At 37.7% G+C, this 14695-nt stretch overlaps 1 protein-coding gene across 1 annotated transcript in view; it reads left to right on the top strand.

Moving 5' to 3' along the window:
• Positions 1-6117, top strand: part of LOC120517193 (nuclear GTPase SLIP-GC-like) — a 162411-nt gene extending 156294 nt beyond the window's left edge. Inside the window, exon 18 of the mRNA XM_039739363.1 lies at positions 5982-6117. Coding sequence (XP_039595297.1) covers positions 5982-5988 — 7 coding nt within the window. The 3' untranslated portion in view covers positions 5989-6117. The remainder of the gene's footprint in view (positions 1-5981) is intronic.
• The last annotated feature ends 8578 nt before the right edge of the window (positions 6118-14695 follow it).

Here is a 14695-nt window from a genome sequence, read left to right as displayed (position 1 = left end):
ATACATACCTAAATTTGGAATTAATAGGAAACTAAAAAACTCCACAATGGATTAATAAAGATTTAAAAAAGAAGTTGCAAAGGAAAAAAACTGCTTTATAAGGCATATAAGACTGCAAAGTGAATCGTAGCGCGTATGAGAACATGAGGGCAACCATTAAGAAGGATATCAGGGAGGCTAAAAGACAGTTGGAGAGGAATATAGCAGATAAGGCGAAAGAAGACCCTAAGAGATTCTTTCAGTATTTTAGTAGTAAAAGAACAGTTAAGGAGGAGGTAAAGTACATCAGAAATAGTAAAGGGGAAGTAAAAGATACCGACAATGAAATAGCGGATGCCCTAAACTTATATTTTTTTGAGGTGTTTACAAGTCAGCAAGTGGATAACCTCAGAGTGGTAACAGAGACTACTAAGGAGGTACTGAGGGATTTGGAAATTGTAGAGGGAGAAGTGCTGCTCAGATTAAATAAGATGAAATCAAACAAATCACCAGGCCCAGATAATATTTATCCTCAAGTTCTTAAGGAGGCTAGTGAGTACATTTATAAACCCTTGACACATATTTGTAGGAAGTCACTGCGCACTGGAGAGATTCCAAAGGACTGGAAAATGGCAAATATCATCCCATTATATAAAAAGGGTGACAGGGCAGATCCAAGCAACTATAGGCCAGTACGCTTAACATGCATCACAGGAAAATTAATGGAAGGAATTATTAAGGATAAGATTGAGCAACACCTGGCAAGGACAGGAGTTATTCTGAACAGTCAGCATGGATTCAGAAGAGGGAGGTCGTTTTATACTAACAAAAGGATACAATCAAAGTGGAGCTTCTGATATTATTTATCTTGACTTTCAGAAAGCATTTGATAAGGTGCCACATGAGAGGTTGGGCATCAAATTAAAAGAAGTGGGAGTTCAGGGTGATGTTTTTAGATGGGTGCAGAATTGGCTCAGACACAGGAAGCAGAGGGTGATGGTGCAAGGAACCTCATCAGAACTGGCCGATGTTAAGAGTGGTGTTCCACAGGGGTCAGTGCTAGGGCCGCTGCTATTTTTAATATATATAAATGATTTAGATAGGAATATAAGTAACAAGCTGGTTAAGTTTGCAGATGATACCAAGATAGGTGGATTAGCAGATAATTTGGAATCTGTTATATCATTACAGAAGGACTTGGATAGTACACAGGCTTGGGCAGATTTATGGCAGATGAAATTTAATGTCAGTAAATGTAAAGTATTACACATAGGAAGTAAATATGTTAGGTTTGAATACACAATGGGCGATCGGAAAATCGAGAGTACACCTTATGAGAAGGATTTAGGAGTCATAGTGGACTCTAAGCTATTGACTTCCCGACAGTGTTCAGAAGCCATTAAGAAGGCTAACAGAATGTTAGGTTATATAGCACGATGTGTGGAGTACAAGTCCAAGGAGGTTATGATCAACCTTTATAATGCACTGGTGAGGCCTCATCTTGAGTACTGTGTGCAGTTTTGGTCTCTAGGCTACAAAAAGGACATAGCAGTGCTAGAAAAGGTCCAGAGAAGAGCGACTAGGCTGATTCCAGGGCTACAGTGGTTGAATTATGAGGAAAGATTAAAAGAGCTGAGCCTTTACAGTTTAAGCAAAAGAAGATTAAGAGGTGACATGATTGAAGTGTTTAAAATTATGAAGGGAATTAGTACAGTGGATCGAGACTTGTTATTTTAAAATGAGTTCATCAAGAACACGGGGACACAGTTGCAAACTTGTTAAGGGTAAATTTCGCACAAACATTAGGAAGTTATTCTTTACACAAGGACTGATAGACACTTGGAATAAGCTATCAAGTAGTGTGGTAGACAGTGAGATGTTAGGAACTTTCAAAACTCGACTTGATGTTTTTTTGGAAGAAATAAGTGGATAGGACTGGCAAGCTTTGTTGGGCTGAAAGACCTGTTCTCGTCTAGAGTGTTCTAATTTTCTAATGGGACCAACACTATAACTACATCTTGGAGTTCATAAACTGACATTCTGTAATCAAAAATTTCTATAACTGAAATAGAAAGCAGGAACAAATGACCTTAATAGATAATTAATATTCATGATGTAGTTTTCCAAGACTGTCAAATTTGGGATTAAATAAAATTCTGGAGTGTATGTAAAATAGACTTAAACAAGAATTATGAAAGAATGTCAGTCATGATGTATTTTGTGAAATGGAAGGAGTGAAAAGATGCTCTTTGTGAACTCTCAGTTAACATGACTTGTATAATGATCCTGGGAGTTGATATTTACAGGACAGGAAATGGCAAGAGAAACTGGGAAGACAAAACTGAATGATAGAGCGTAGGTTGAATTTATGTAAAGGAAGAACTTTGACTTTTATGGGTAAATCCTTATTAGTTAAAACGAAGATACTGTCTTCATGTATGTATTTAGGGACAGTTTTTCCTTTGCCTCATTATTTTGGAGTTTAGGTTAAAGCAATGGTGTTTTGTTTTGTGTGGGAATGCAAGTATGAGAGGATAAGAAGATTTTATACAGAATGAAGTGTGGAAGACATGGTAGGGTCATTGAGTGGGCGCATGACTCTTCCATGTTTGGTCATTCAGGTATTTCTCAATAACAGGTAATTCTCAAAATATATTATTATTAAACAAACATGTACCTGAACACTAGAGATTATATAAGATCATGTGAGGTTTGCAACATAGTCAGTTCTTCCAGGTTTCCCTATAGGCTTACTAAAACCTATTTCTATTGTTTTTTTGAAGATCTACCATGAAAATTTTAGCTCAGTTAGTGGTCCCCGTTGGTGAAATGAACATGAAAGTATAAGCAGAGCAGGGGCTAGGGAATTTCCATAGCACTGTACATCACTTGGGCAATCTTTCATGTCCCACTCTCAATTTACTCATGATCCACTCAAGCACCCAAAGGTTGTACCCCGTGATCCACTGGTTGAGAAACATTGCACTGACAGGTTTACTACTGTACTTGTGAAGATGGACTAAAGTATACTGTACATATTTCATCCCATTCAAAAAACTACTGTCTACTAAAGAATTAACAGATTTTTCTTAAACATATTCGGTGTTTGCATGTTTTTCCCTTATTCATCTCTTGATTTTTAAGGAATTTCTGTGTATATTTGGGCTACACTGTCAAACTGACTTCTGGTTAATACCTAGAAGTTAATAGATAAACAGGGTGAGTCATGACCTGGAAGAATTCCATACACAATTCTAATTACGAGTCTTGAAGTGATTTTTTGGCCATAGTTGAGTGTGCTAGAAATGTTTTGACACATTCTGCATTACAAATCTCCCAGTTTCGGTTTTTACATGGGTTTTAGCTTCATCTTCTATTCATAGCTTATCTGTACATCTGTCATGCAATCAGATTGGCAGCTTGTATGATGGAACCTGTTGATGACAGGAGTCTTTGCTAAACATTCCATGTAAATGTAAACAAAACACCTGTTTTTAAAATTGGGCACAAGGTGTGGCTCGCTATGTGAGATATCTGCCTGATGGTACCCTCACATTGTATCGTTCTGTATATGCTTCAAAGGAGAATGGGACCTGAATCACATAGTCTGACATTGCCAGCTAGTTTTAAAATTAATTCCACCTTCTAAATTTTCAGGCTGAGATCTGTTCACTCTAATCCTTTTGTGGCACCACCAGTGGGAAGAACTGATTGATCCAATGAAAATTAAGAAAATAAATGTCATTGAGGCTCCTTATCAAAAACAAATTTATTTGGTAACATGCTAGGCAATATTAAATGGTTTGAAAGAATGAAAGCAAATAGGGCTATTTTTTTAAGAAGTTCTTATTTCAAACATTGAAACTATCTAGGTGGGCACATGTATTACCTGTTGAAAAGCGGTGGGAGGCCATTCACATGAACAAGAGAGAAAAAAAAAATATAGGCATAATATAGTTATTGTGCATGAACTGTTTTGGTATGCTGGGCACATTAAAAAATATATAGAATTTGTTTTAGAAATAGCATGAAGAGACTGATGCAATGGTTGGGTTAACATATAAAATGCCTTAGGTGGTTTAAGGAAGTAGCTGAATATCATGTACACAGTAAGACTTGACAGTTGTCACATACACAGTCAATTTCATTAAAGAAGGGTAAGAGATGAACTTAAGAAATGTTTCAGAAGGACAAGAATGTAGTGGAATGAGACTTTTATTTTGGGTATGTAAGCTGGTAATGCTTTCTGCTGAAATCTTCTTGTGTCTTTTGAGTTTGTGAGCCAATCAGAGTAAATGTCAGGTATTACACAAGCCTAAATTCAGCACTCTTATGTAAATTCCATTGTCTATAAATGTGGGACTCTGTCTTTTCTCTGTGAACATTCTGTGACACCTCTGCTCAGAGAATCATCCCTTAGCAGACTGATACAAGATCAAGCTTCTTCCTGTCTGATTACTAAGTCAAAGAGGCCCTAGAGATACAAAATTTTAGATAGTTTTATTTGCACTTCCATGGTTTTTTGTTGCCCAGATGTGTCAAATTCCTGTCGATGAGGGACACCCAAAAGATTGGGAATCCATCCGGCAAAAGTTAGGACTGGCCCGTTCATTTTATTTAGACTATAGTGTGGCCATTTTGTGGCTTCAATCATCATGGTTCAGGCCCTGAGGTCCATGGTATCCAGGGTCATGACATCGAGGTAATTGGTGAGTGGTTAAAAGATCGTCTTGCTGGTCATTTTATATTTCAGAATGGGCCAAACCCAGCAACTCACTTCACTTGTTATTTTCAAAACTGGCTATTAAAACAAAGCTCTGCCTTTTTACTCTGATTTTTGGTTTACAATTTGGCTGTGATGTTTTCTCTTTTTGAGTTTTGATTTTGAACCTTGCTTTGCCTTGACTCTGTTCTTTCTCTTGTGTTTCTCTCCTATTTTCAAAACAGACTGCTGTTTTTGAAAACATTAAACCTGGCACTCATTTGCCTTTTAATTTGCTTGAATACAGTTTCTGAACAATGAGTTTCAAGGTGAATAATGAATTTTGGATGCAAATATACCTGAACAACTTTCAAACAGAGTAATTACAAATAGGGAAGGATTGGTATATAGTCAAGCAGTGCAAACCCACAATGCAAAGTAAAAATTTAAATTGAATATAATTAATCATTTTGCCATCATAATTCCAGTCCAAAAAGCCATTAATGCAAAAACATCCATCCATCCATTATCCAACCCACTATATCCTAACTATAGGGTCACGGAGGTCTGCTGGAGCCAAGCCCAGCCAACACAGGACACAAGGCAGGAAACAAACCCTGGGCAGGGTGAGAGCCCACCGCAGGGCTGATGCAAAAACAACAATACTGAAAAAAAAAATATCACTTGGTTTTCCACCCTTCTTTTCTCCCCCTTGCTGACACCCATGGTAGTAAAGGTCAGTAAAAGCAAACTCACAATAGAAATGATTTTAATGTTTACTCATTTATGTAATCTGTTTATTGCAAGGGCCACAAGATAGAAAGCAGTCTAGCAATGGGGATATTAAGACCACACCCAGACAGAGGCTGGGCGCAGTTGTTCAGAATGTTGGTGTGAAACTGTAGTAAAAATAAACTCACTTGAAATTCAACTGTGTGAACTATGCTATTCACTTTGCCACCATTCGACTTGGGTTGTCATCAATAAATCCTTTATTTGGATCACCCTAAGATATTCATGTGGTCTGCCTGAATTCCTCTGGGGTTTTTCTCACAGTCCAAAGTCATGGTTTCAAGTTCTGCAAGTTGTTAAAGTGATTATTATTGTGCCTCAGTGTACCTTGTGATAGATATCCTGGCTTGCACTGGCTCGCGCTTGTTACAGGTTTCACAATATTCATGATTCTGTATTCCACAAGCAGTTAAGGAAGAAGCATGCATGGAGCATAGCACTGTATGAAAAATCATGGTGTATACTGTGCTTTCATTTTTATGCATTAAAATGTACTTGCCTAATCTTGTTTTTAAGGTGCAAATAAAATGGAAGGCCAAAATTCAATGAGTAGCATTCAGATGATGTTTAGAAACAAAGTGAAAGAATGTCAAAACATCATGTTCAAAGAAGCAATAGAAAAAATGCTGGTGAAATTTTCTAATCTGAAGGTGAGAGACATTTCAGTGTTTATTTTGTCTGAAAGATAAAATGGTGTAAAGCAGGGATACTTTCACATCACACATGCAGACATACATCTGGGTAAATAAGTTCTGTAACCTGAAAATCTCAGTATATAATCTGAGATAATATGCATGAATAGAGTGAGGACATGCATAGTCCTCAGAGAAGCTGTATCTGTCAACTAGAAAGCCCAAAATGGTCATGCTTTTGGCTTGCCCATTGCATTAAAATAACAAACAACACGTATTTGCATGGCAAATGTTCATACAGGGTGGAGTGGTGGCTCTGAGGCTAAGCATCTGCGCTGGTATCCTGAAAGTTGCCAGTTCAAATCCCGCCACTGCCAAAAGAGATTCTACTCTGCTGGGCCTTAAGCAAGGCCCTTAATCTGCAATTGCTCCAGGGTCACTGTACCATGGCTGACCCTGCGCTCTGACCTCAAGGGTATGTGAAAACTTAAACATTTCTAATACAAGAAATTGTATAAGGCGAAATGAACAAAAAAAAAAAAAAGTGTGTAACTCAAGCAATTTTACAAATAGTAAAAAAAACAGTATAATTACAAATACAAATAAAAGATAGAAATGAAAAATCTGTAACAGATGTGAATGTAAATTAAATTACAAAAATACAACTAAATGTTAGTAACTTGGTTTTTATGGCAAGTCCGATTTGGTAATATATCCTATTATTAGATAATCAGGCAGGAGAGGAAAACAAACTCCAGCTGGCATGAATGTTGAGCAAAAATCTCTGGCCTTCCAAGATCAAAAGACCATCTAGCACCATATGAGCATTCTGCAGTACTTAAATATGATGAAGTTATTCAATGTTATCTCTGCATAACAAAAATCTTGGAATATTCAATACTACAGACATTATCACAGCAGTAGTATCTTTAACCTTTTCAAAAAGCAATCTTAATGTTTTCATAATGGGTGCTTGATAGCAGCAGTGATACATAAGAATTGAAGTATCTGTGAGCCAAAACAATAACTTGAATCATATTAATTAAAATCATCGAAAATGATACATATTGGTAAGTGTGGTAATTTAGAACTAAAAAAAAATAATAATAAGTATTATTTAATCTCTTAAGAATTTGTGATAACTGCTATAGAAGTTAATATGGAAATATCTATGAAACTGGCACTGACACAGTTTCCAGACGGATTGATTTTACCAGGTAATAAATAATTTTCATTTATTAAAAATATGCTTAGCTATTTTGTACATATAACTGGAACATTGAATTGATGAATTGATACACATCTAATCCTGATTTGAAAAATACTTCAGACACGTACAGTTGTGCTTTACACTAGAGAAAGGATCAAATGACTTCTTCTTCTTCTTCTTCTTGCAGCTGCTCCCATTAGGGTTGCCACAGCGGATTATCTTCTTCCATATCTTTCTGTCCTCTGCATCTTGTTCTGTTACACCCATCACCTGCATGTCTTCTCACCACATCCATAAACCCTCGCTTAGGTCTTCCTCTTTACCCTTCCCTGGCAGCTCTATCCTTAGCATCCTTCTCCCAATATACCCAACATCTCTCCTCTGCACATGTCCAAACCAGCGCAATCTCGCCTCTCTGACTTTGTCTCCCAACCGTCCAACTTGAGCTGACCCTCTAATGTACTCATTTCTAATCCTATCCATCCTCGTCACACCCAGTGCAAATCTTGGCATCTTTAACTCTACTATCTCCACCTTTATCTCCTGCTTTCTGGTCAGTGCCACCGTCTCCAACCCATATAACATAGCTGCTCTCACTGCCATCCTGTAGACCGTCCCTTTCACTCTTACTGATACCCTTCTGTCACAAATTACTCCTGACACTCTTCTCCACCTATTCCACCCTGCCTGTACTCATTTTCACCTATCTTTCACAATCCCCGTTACTCTATACTGTTGATCATAAGTGTTTAAACTCATCCACCTTCGCCAACTCTACTCCCTGCATCCTCACCATTTCACGGACCTCCCTCTCATTTACACACGTGTATTCTGTCTTGTTCCTACTGACCTTCATTCCTCTCCTCTCTAGAGCATATCTCCACCTCTCCAGGGTCTCCTCAACCTGCTCCCTACTCGCTAAATATCACAATGTCATCAGCAAACATCATAGTCCACGGGGACTCCTGTCTAATCCCATCTGTCAACATGTCCATCACAATTGCAAATAAGAAAGGGCTCAGAGTTGATCCCTGATGTAATCCCACCTCCAACTTGAAGGCATCTGTCACTCCTACCGCAGACTTCACCACTGTCACACTTCCCTCATACATATCCTGTACAGCTCTTATGTACTTCTCTGCCACTCTCAACTTCCTCATACAGTACCACAGCTCCTCTCGAGGCACCCTGTCTTATGCTTTCTCCAGGTCCACAAAGACACAATGCAACTCCCTCTGGCCTTTTCTATACTTCTCCATCAACATTCTCAGAGCAAACATTGCATCTGTGGTGCTCTTTCTTGGCATGAAACCATACTGCTGGTCACTAATCATCACCTCACTTCTTAACCTAGCTTCCACTACTTCTTCCCATAACTTCATGCTGAGGCTCATTGATTTTATTCCCCTGTAGTTACTGCAGTCCTGCACATCCCCCGTATTTTTAAATATCGACACCAGTACACTTCTTCTCCACTCCTCGGCATCCTCTCACTTTCCAAGATTCCATTAAACAATCTGGTTAAAAACTCCACTGCCATCTCTCCTATACACCTCCATGCTTCCATTGGTATGTCATCTGGACCAACTGCCTTTCCATTTTTCATCCTCTTCAAAGCTGTCCTTACTTCCTCCTTGCTAATCCATTGCACTTCCTGATTCACTATCTCCACATCATCCAACCTCTTCTGTCTCCGTTCTCTTCATTCATCAGCCTCTTAAAGTACTCTTTCCATCTGCTTAACATACTCTCCTCGCTTGTAAGAACGTTTCCATCTTTATCCTTTATTACCCTAATCTGCCGCACATCTTTCCCATCTCAGTCCCTTTGTCTAGCCAATCGGTTCAGGTCCTTTTCTCCCTCCTTAGTGTCCATCCTCTCATACAACTCATCATACGCCTTTTCTTTAGCCTTTGTCACCTCTCTCTTCATTTTGCGCCTTATCTTCTCATACTCTTGTCTACTTTCTGCACCTTTCAATGACTATATGACCATAATCTTTAACTGGGCAACAGCTAGGCCTTAATGTTTCTTATTTATTAATCAATTTATTCATTCATTAATGTTCTTTTTGCAGAAATTTTCAAAATGTCTTCTGTATTCAGATAAACATACATAAACATGTTTCTGTTTATTAATATATTCTTCCCTTCTACTTAGATTCAAGCAAGGAACTGGAAATGATGAAGAAACTTTGTAAGAATTTAAACCTTAATATTTTTAACTGAAACTACAACTAATACATTTTGTAGTAATTCCTAGTTTAATAATTGTGTTACTAGCATGTTCCTTTTTATGTCAACTCATGAAGTAGATTTTGTTTTGAATACCCATATCTTCTTTAATATTATCCATCCATCCATCCATTTTCCAACCCGCTGAATCCGAACACAGGGTCACGGGGGTCTGCTGGAGCCAATCCCAGCCAACACAGGGCACAAGGCAGGAACCAATCCCGGGCAGGGTGCCAACGCACCGCAGTCTTTAATATTACATAAGTAATATTCAAGCACTTGCTTAAAAAAAAACTGTTCATCAATCTCAAAAAAAATGACAAAAATGACACACACTTTTAGATTTTATTTTTAATCTTCCTTAAACATACCAGTAACAAATGTAACAGTTTTTTTTGTCTACATGGATGACCATTTCTCAATTGTCTTTGTTTCTTAATTTCACTGAAACCTAATGTGATATTAGAGGATAAAAAATTATTTTCTATTTAACAATATTAAAAAATGCAGGGTGTTTTAAGTGTTCAGAATCAATGTGGCATATTTGCTAAACTGTATTCATTATTTATTTTATGTCTAAGTCAAAACTAGACTTCACTTATTCTGTTCATCTGTGTACCTTATTGTTTGTATAGTAGATTAATTTAGCCCATTTTTTGTAAACTAAACTAGCTGTAGAATGAAAATGACATACTCTTATGAAACTGAAAAATAGTAACTGAAGAAAATGACGTAATTGTTCCTGAGCTTAAGGTTTATTTGCTTTTTTAATTAAATATATCACGTTTAATTCATTTTAATAGGTAGAGGAAGAGGTTGATATTTGGTATATTTCACAAAAAATAAAATAAACCAAACACTTTTACTTATTAATTTCTACCCTTAAGAATGAAATGAAAAGCAAACTATGTTCTTACTTTAGGGAGGAGGAATGAACAAATGAAACATTTAAAATATGTTTTCATCTGTTATTAACTAATATCTCTTTATTGTGTGAGTTCCTGTATGTATACCATGTATGTATTTTTGAATATGAACACACTGCCCACTACATCCAACAGTGGGCAGTATAAAATTAACAGATGAAAATGCTTTCTATTATGAGTTAAGATTTAATGTATCAAACAAGTGTGCACTACCATACTTCATAACACTGATGGTCAAAATATATTAAATTACAATGGCTGTAGACAAAATATGCATATATCTGTATACACTTTTGTTCAAGTTCAAATGTATTGCTATGTGCACATATTAAAATTAAATTCTTATTTGCATGTTTCGTCAGAACAGAAGACAATAATACACTACTAACAAAGATACATACACATAAAAATGTATACTGTATAGATACAATTAAATTCAGTAAATGCAATACATATTTGCAAGCATTGGTGTATACATACAGTATGTGTATAATATGCAGTGTTTTTTTATGTTATACAACTTGTTATTATGTTTGTTTATTCAGTAACTTTATCACCTGTGGATAGAAACTGTTCTTGAATCATCTAGTGTTGAAATAGACCTTTGCTTGTTGTCCATTTTCTTAACAATTGGCCCGATCAATGCAAAAATTAATGATTACTGGTGAACAAAACTGAATTAAACATATTATGCTAAACTATTTGTAGGCAGCCGTGCAGTTCAATTAATATTCAATGTGTAACTCTGGTCTGTGTAACTAATAAGCTTTGTACTCATATACATAAAAAGCTCATGAAATATTTGGTGTTTATTTCTATGTATTGTTATGCTTATGTTACATTAACTGCTTTTTCTTTTTATTACACATTTTGGCTTTTTGTTTTTATTATAATGCTTTATTAGTCTGTGAGAATGTATTTCTTGGGCTCTACCAGGAGAAACACTAAGAAAGTTCCTTCTTTCTAAGCATTTCTAGCAATAGGGGCAAAACCCCTAAATAAACACTGATTGTTTTAATGTACCAAACAATATCCTCTTAAAATTATAAAAGATGTTTCCACATCCTTGCATTTGAGATCTTCACAACTATTGAAAACCAGACATATTGAAGCATCACACTGGGCAACCTACTCACTCTTAAAACATTTGAATTCTGGACCTAAACTTCCAATCTCCTGAATTCTTTGCATGCTCTGCCATCACATGGAGAAGGTAACACCTGAAGCAATGCAAGCACCTCAGCTAGTAGAGAGAGAGGGGAAGAGAGAACGTGAGAGGCGGTCCTAATCAATGCAATACTCACCCTGCTACCTTGCTGATATTCAACTTGGGTCTCCCAGCAGAGCCTGACATGTACTGTGTGCTGAATAATACTTTAATGCAAGCCAATTATAAAATTATTATTTGTGTCATGACTGTTTTTGTCTGTTTCTATGGTTATTTTGTTGCTGTTGTGGCTTTTAAAGCTGGAACTGTAAGTGGAACAAGCTTTCCACGGTGCATTTCCCAACATTGAAGCTGAGCAGTTCCTGGAGCTAACATCCCTATCGGACATACATTTTTTGGTCACATATCAGACAAAATTAAGGCAACTGCTTGACAGTATTTTGCTGAATGAAATGTTTTTAATTACATTTTAAACAAATACATTTGCATCTTGTACAGTTTTGACCTTATTCCAATGTGAGATATTAAGCTACCTATGTCAAATTGATTTAAGGCAAGATGTAGAACAAACAACCATCCATCCATCCATTATCCAACCCTCTATATCCTAACTACAGGGTCACGGGGGTCTGCTGGAGCCAATCCCAGCCAGCATAGGGCGCATGACAGCACTAAATAAATTAAAGTGAACCTCGCATGAAAATTATGTTTTACAGATTCCACTCTTGGAGATGGACCTGTATGTAAAATTTCCCTATGAACACGACACAGCTATGTGACCCATGTAACAGTTTAAAGGTGCCACATGAATACACTAACCAAACGGCAATAGATGGAGTTTAGCTGCTAGGTTAGTCAGGTGGTAGGCAAGTGTGGACAGATACAAATGTATTAAACTTGCTCTAGCAAATGAGGTCCCAAAACTCATTTAGGATTTTAAAATTACACTACTGCTTAAGTATAGCCTGTCACACTTTTGTCCTAAGCAGAGTTTATAGAACCAGACTTCTCAATCAAGAAGCGTCTCTGTCTCTCTCTCTAACTACAGAATTACCCTCCACTAGATGCTCCAAGTGGTTATAAAAATGCTGAAAAGTTCCTGTTTGGTACTGTACATTTAGAATTTGTACCAGTGGATAGCAGGCTTTTTTCAAAAGTGTCTTCCAGGTGTAGAGAGGAACACTTTTATTCTTGTTTGTGTATGCACCTAAGAACTAATCAATGTATTTGGGTTTTTTACAAACACTGTATGCTTTCCTTGAAAGAATACTTCCCAGCTACACTGTTCTTTTACTGAAAGACTTCAATACTCATGTTAGGAGTAATAGAGATGCCTGAAGGGGCATGATTGAGGGGATAATGCCACCTGATCTACAGTGGATTCAGAAAGTATTCGGATTCTTTCACTTTCTGTGTTGCAGATTTCATTTTAAATGGATAAACTTGACATTTTATGCATTAATCTACACTCAATAAACCATACTGACAAAGTGAAAATATTTCCTGAAAAAAAACAAAACAACTGAAATCCTCAGATGCTGTGGCACTGCAGGTTGTGGTATGGTGCATCCTGTTTGCTTTAATTATCCTTGAGATGTGTCTAGAACTTAATTGATTCTTCTTCTTCTTTCAGCTGCTTCCTGTTAGGGGTCACCACAGTGGATCATCTTCTTCCATATCTTTCTGTCCATTGCATCTTGTTCTGTTACACCCATCACCCATATGTCCTCTCTCACCACATTCATAAACCTTCTCTTAGGCCTTCCTCTTGCCTGGCAGCTCTATCCTTAGTATCCTTCTCCCAATATACTCAATATCTCTCCACTGCACATGTCCAAACCAGCGTAATCTCGCCTCTCTGACTTTGTCTCCCAACTGTCCATCTTGAGCTGACTCTCTAATGTTCTCATTAATAATAATAATCTAATCCTATCCATCCTTGTCACACCCAATGCAAATCTTAGCATCTTTAACTCTGCCACCACAAGCTCTGTCTACTGCTTTCTGGTCGGTGCCACCGTCACCAACCCTTAGAACATAGCTGGTCTCACTACCATCCTGTAGACCTTCCCTTTCACTCTTGCTGATACCCGTCTGTCACAAATTACTCCTGATACTCTTCTCCACCCATTCCACCCTGCCTGCACTCTCTTTTTCACCTCTCTTCCACAATCCCCGTTACTCTATACTGTTGATGCCAAGTATTTAAACTCATTCACCTTCGCCAACTCTACTCCCTGCATCCTCACCATTCCACTGACCTCCCTCTCATTTACACACATGTATTCTGTCTTGTTCCTACTGACCTTCATTCCTCTCCTCTCTAGAGCATATCTCCACCTCTCCAGGGTCTCTCAACCTGCTCCCTACTCGCAAATATCACAATGTCATCAGCAAACATCATAGTCCACGGGGACTCCTGTCTAATCCCATCTGTCAACATGTCCATCACAATTGCAAATAAGAAAGGGCTCAGAGTTGATCCCTGATGTAATCCCACCTCCAACTTGAATGCATCTGTCACTCCTACCGCAGACTTCACCACTGTCACACTTCCCTCATACATATCCTGTACAGCTCTTATGTACTTCTCTGCCACTCTCATCTTCCTCATATAGTACCACAGCTCCTCTCGAGGCACCCTGTCTTATGCTTTCTCCAGGTCCACAAAGACACAATGCAACTCCTTCTGGCCTTCTCTATACTTCTCCATCAACACCTCAGAGCAAACATCGCATCTATGGTGCTCTTTCTTGCCATGAAACCATACTGCTGCTCATTAATCATCACCTCACTTCATAACCTAGCTTCCACTACTCTTTCCCATACCTTCATGCTGTGGCTTATCAATTTTATCCCCCTGTAGTTACTATAGTCCTGCACATCCTCCTTATTCTTAAATATCGGCACCAGTACACTTCTTCTCCACTCCTCAGGCATCCTCTCACTTTCCAAGATTCCATTAAGCAATCTGTTCAAACCATCTCTCCTAAACACCGCCATGCTTCCACAAGGATGTCATCTGGACCAATGGCTTTTCCATTTTTCATCC

The sequence above is a fragment of the Polypterus senegalus genome, chromosome 17 (assembly GCF_016835505.1).
Source record: "Polypterus senegalus isolate Bchr_013 chromosome 17, ASM1683550v1, whole genome shotgun sequence".
In the NCBI taxonomy this organism is placed as follows: domain Eukaryota; kingdom Metazoa; phylum Chordata; class Cladistia; order Polypteriformes; family Polypteridae; genus Polypterus; species Polypterus senegalus.
This window is presented reverse-complemented; position numbering and strand designations above follow the sequence as displayed.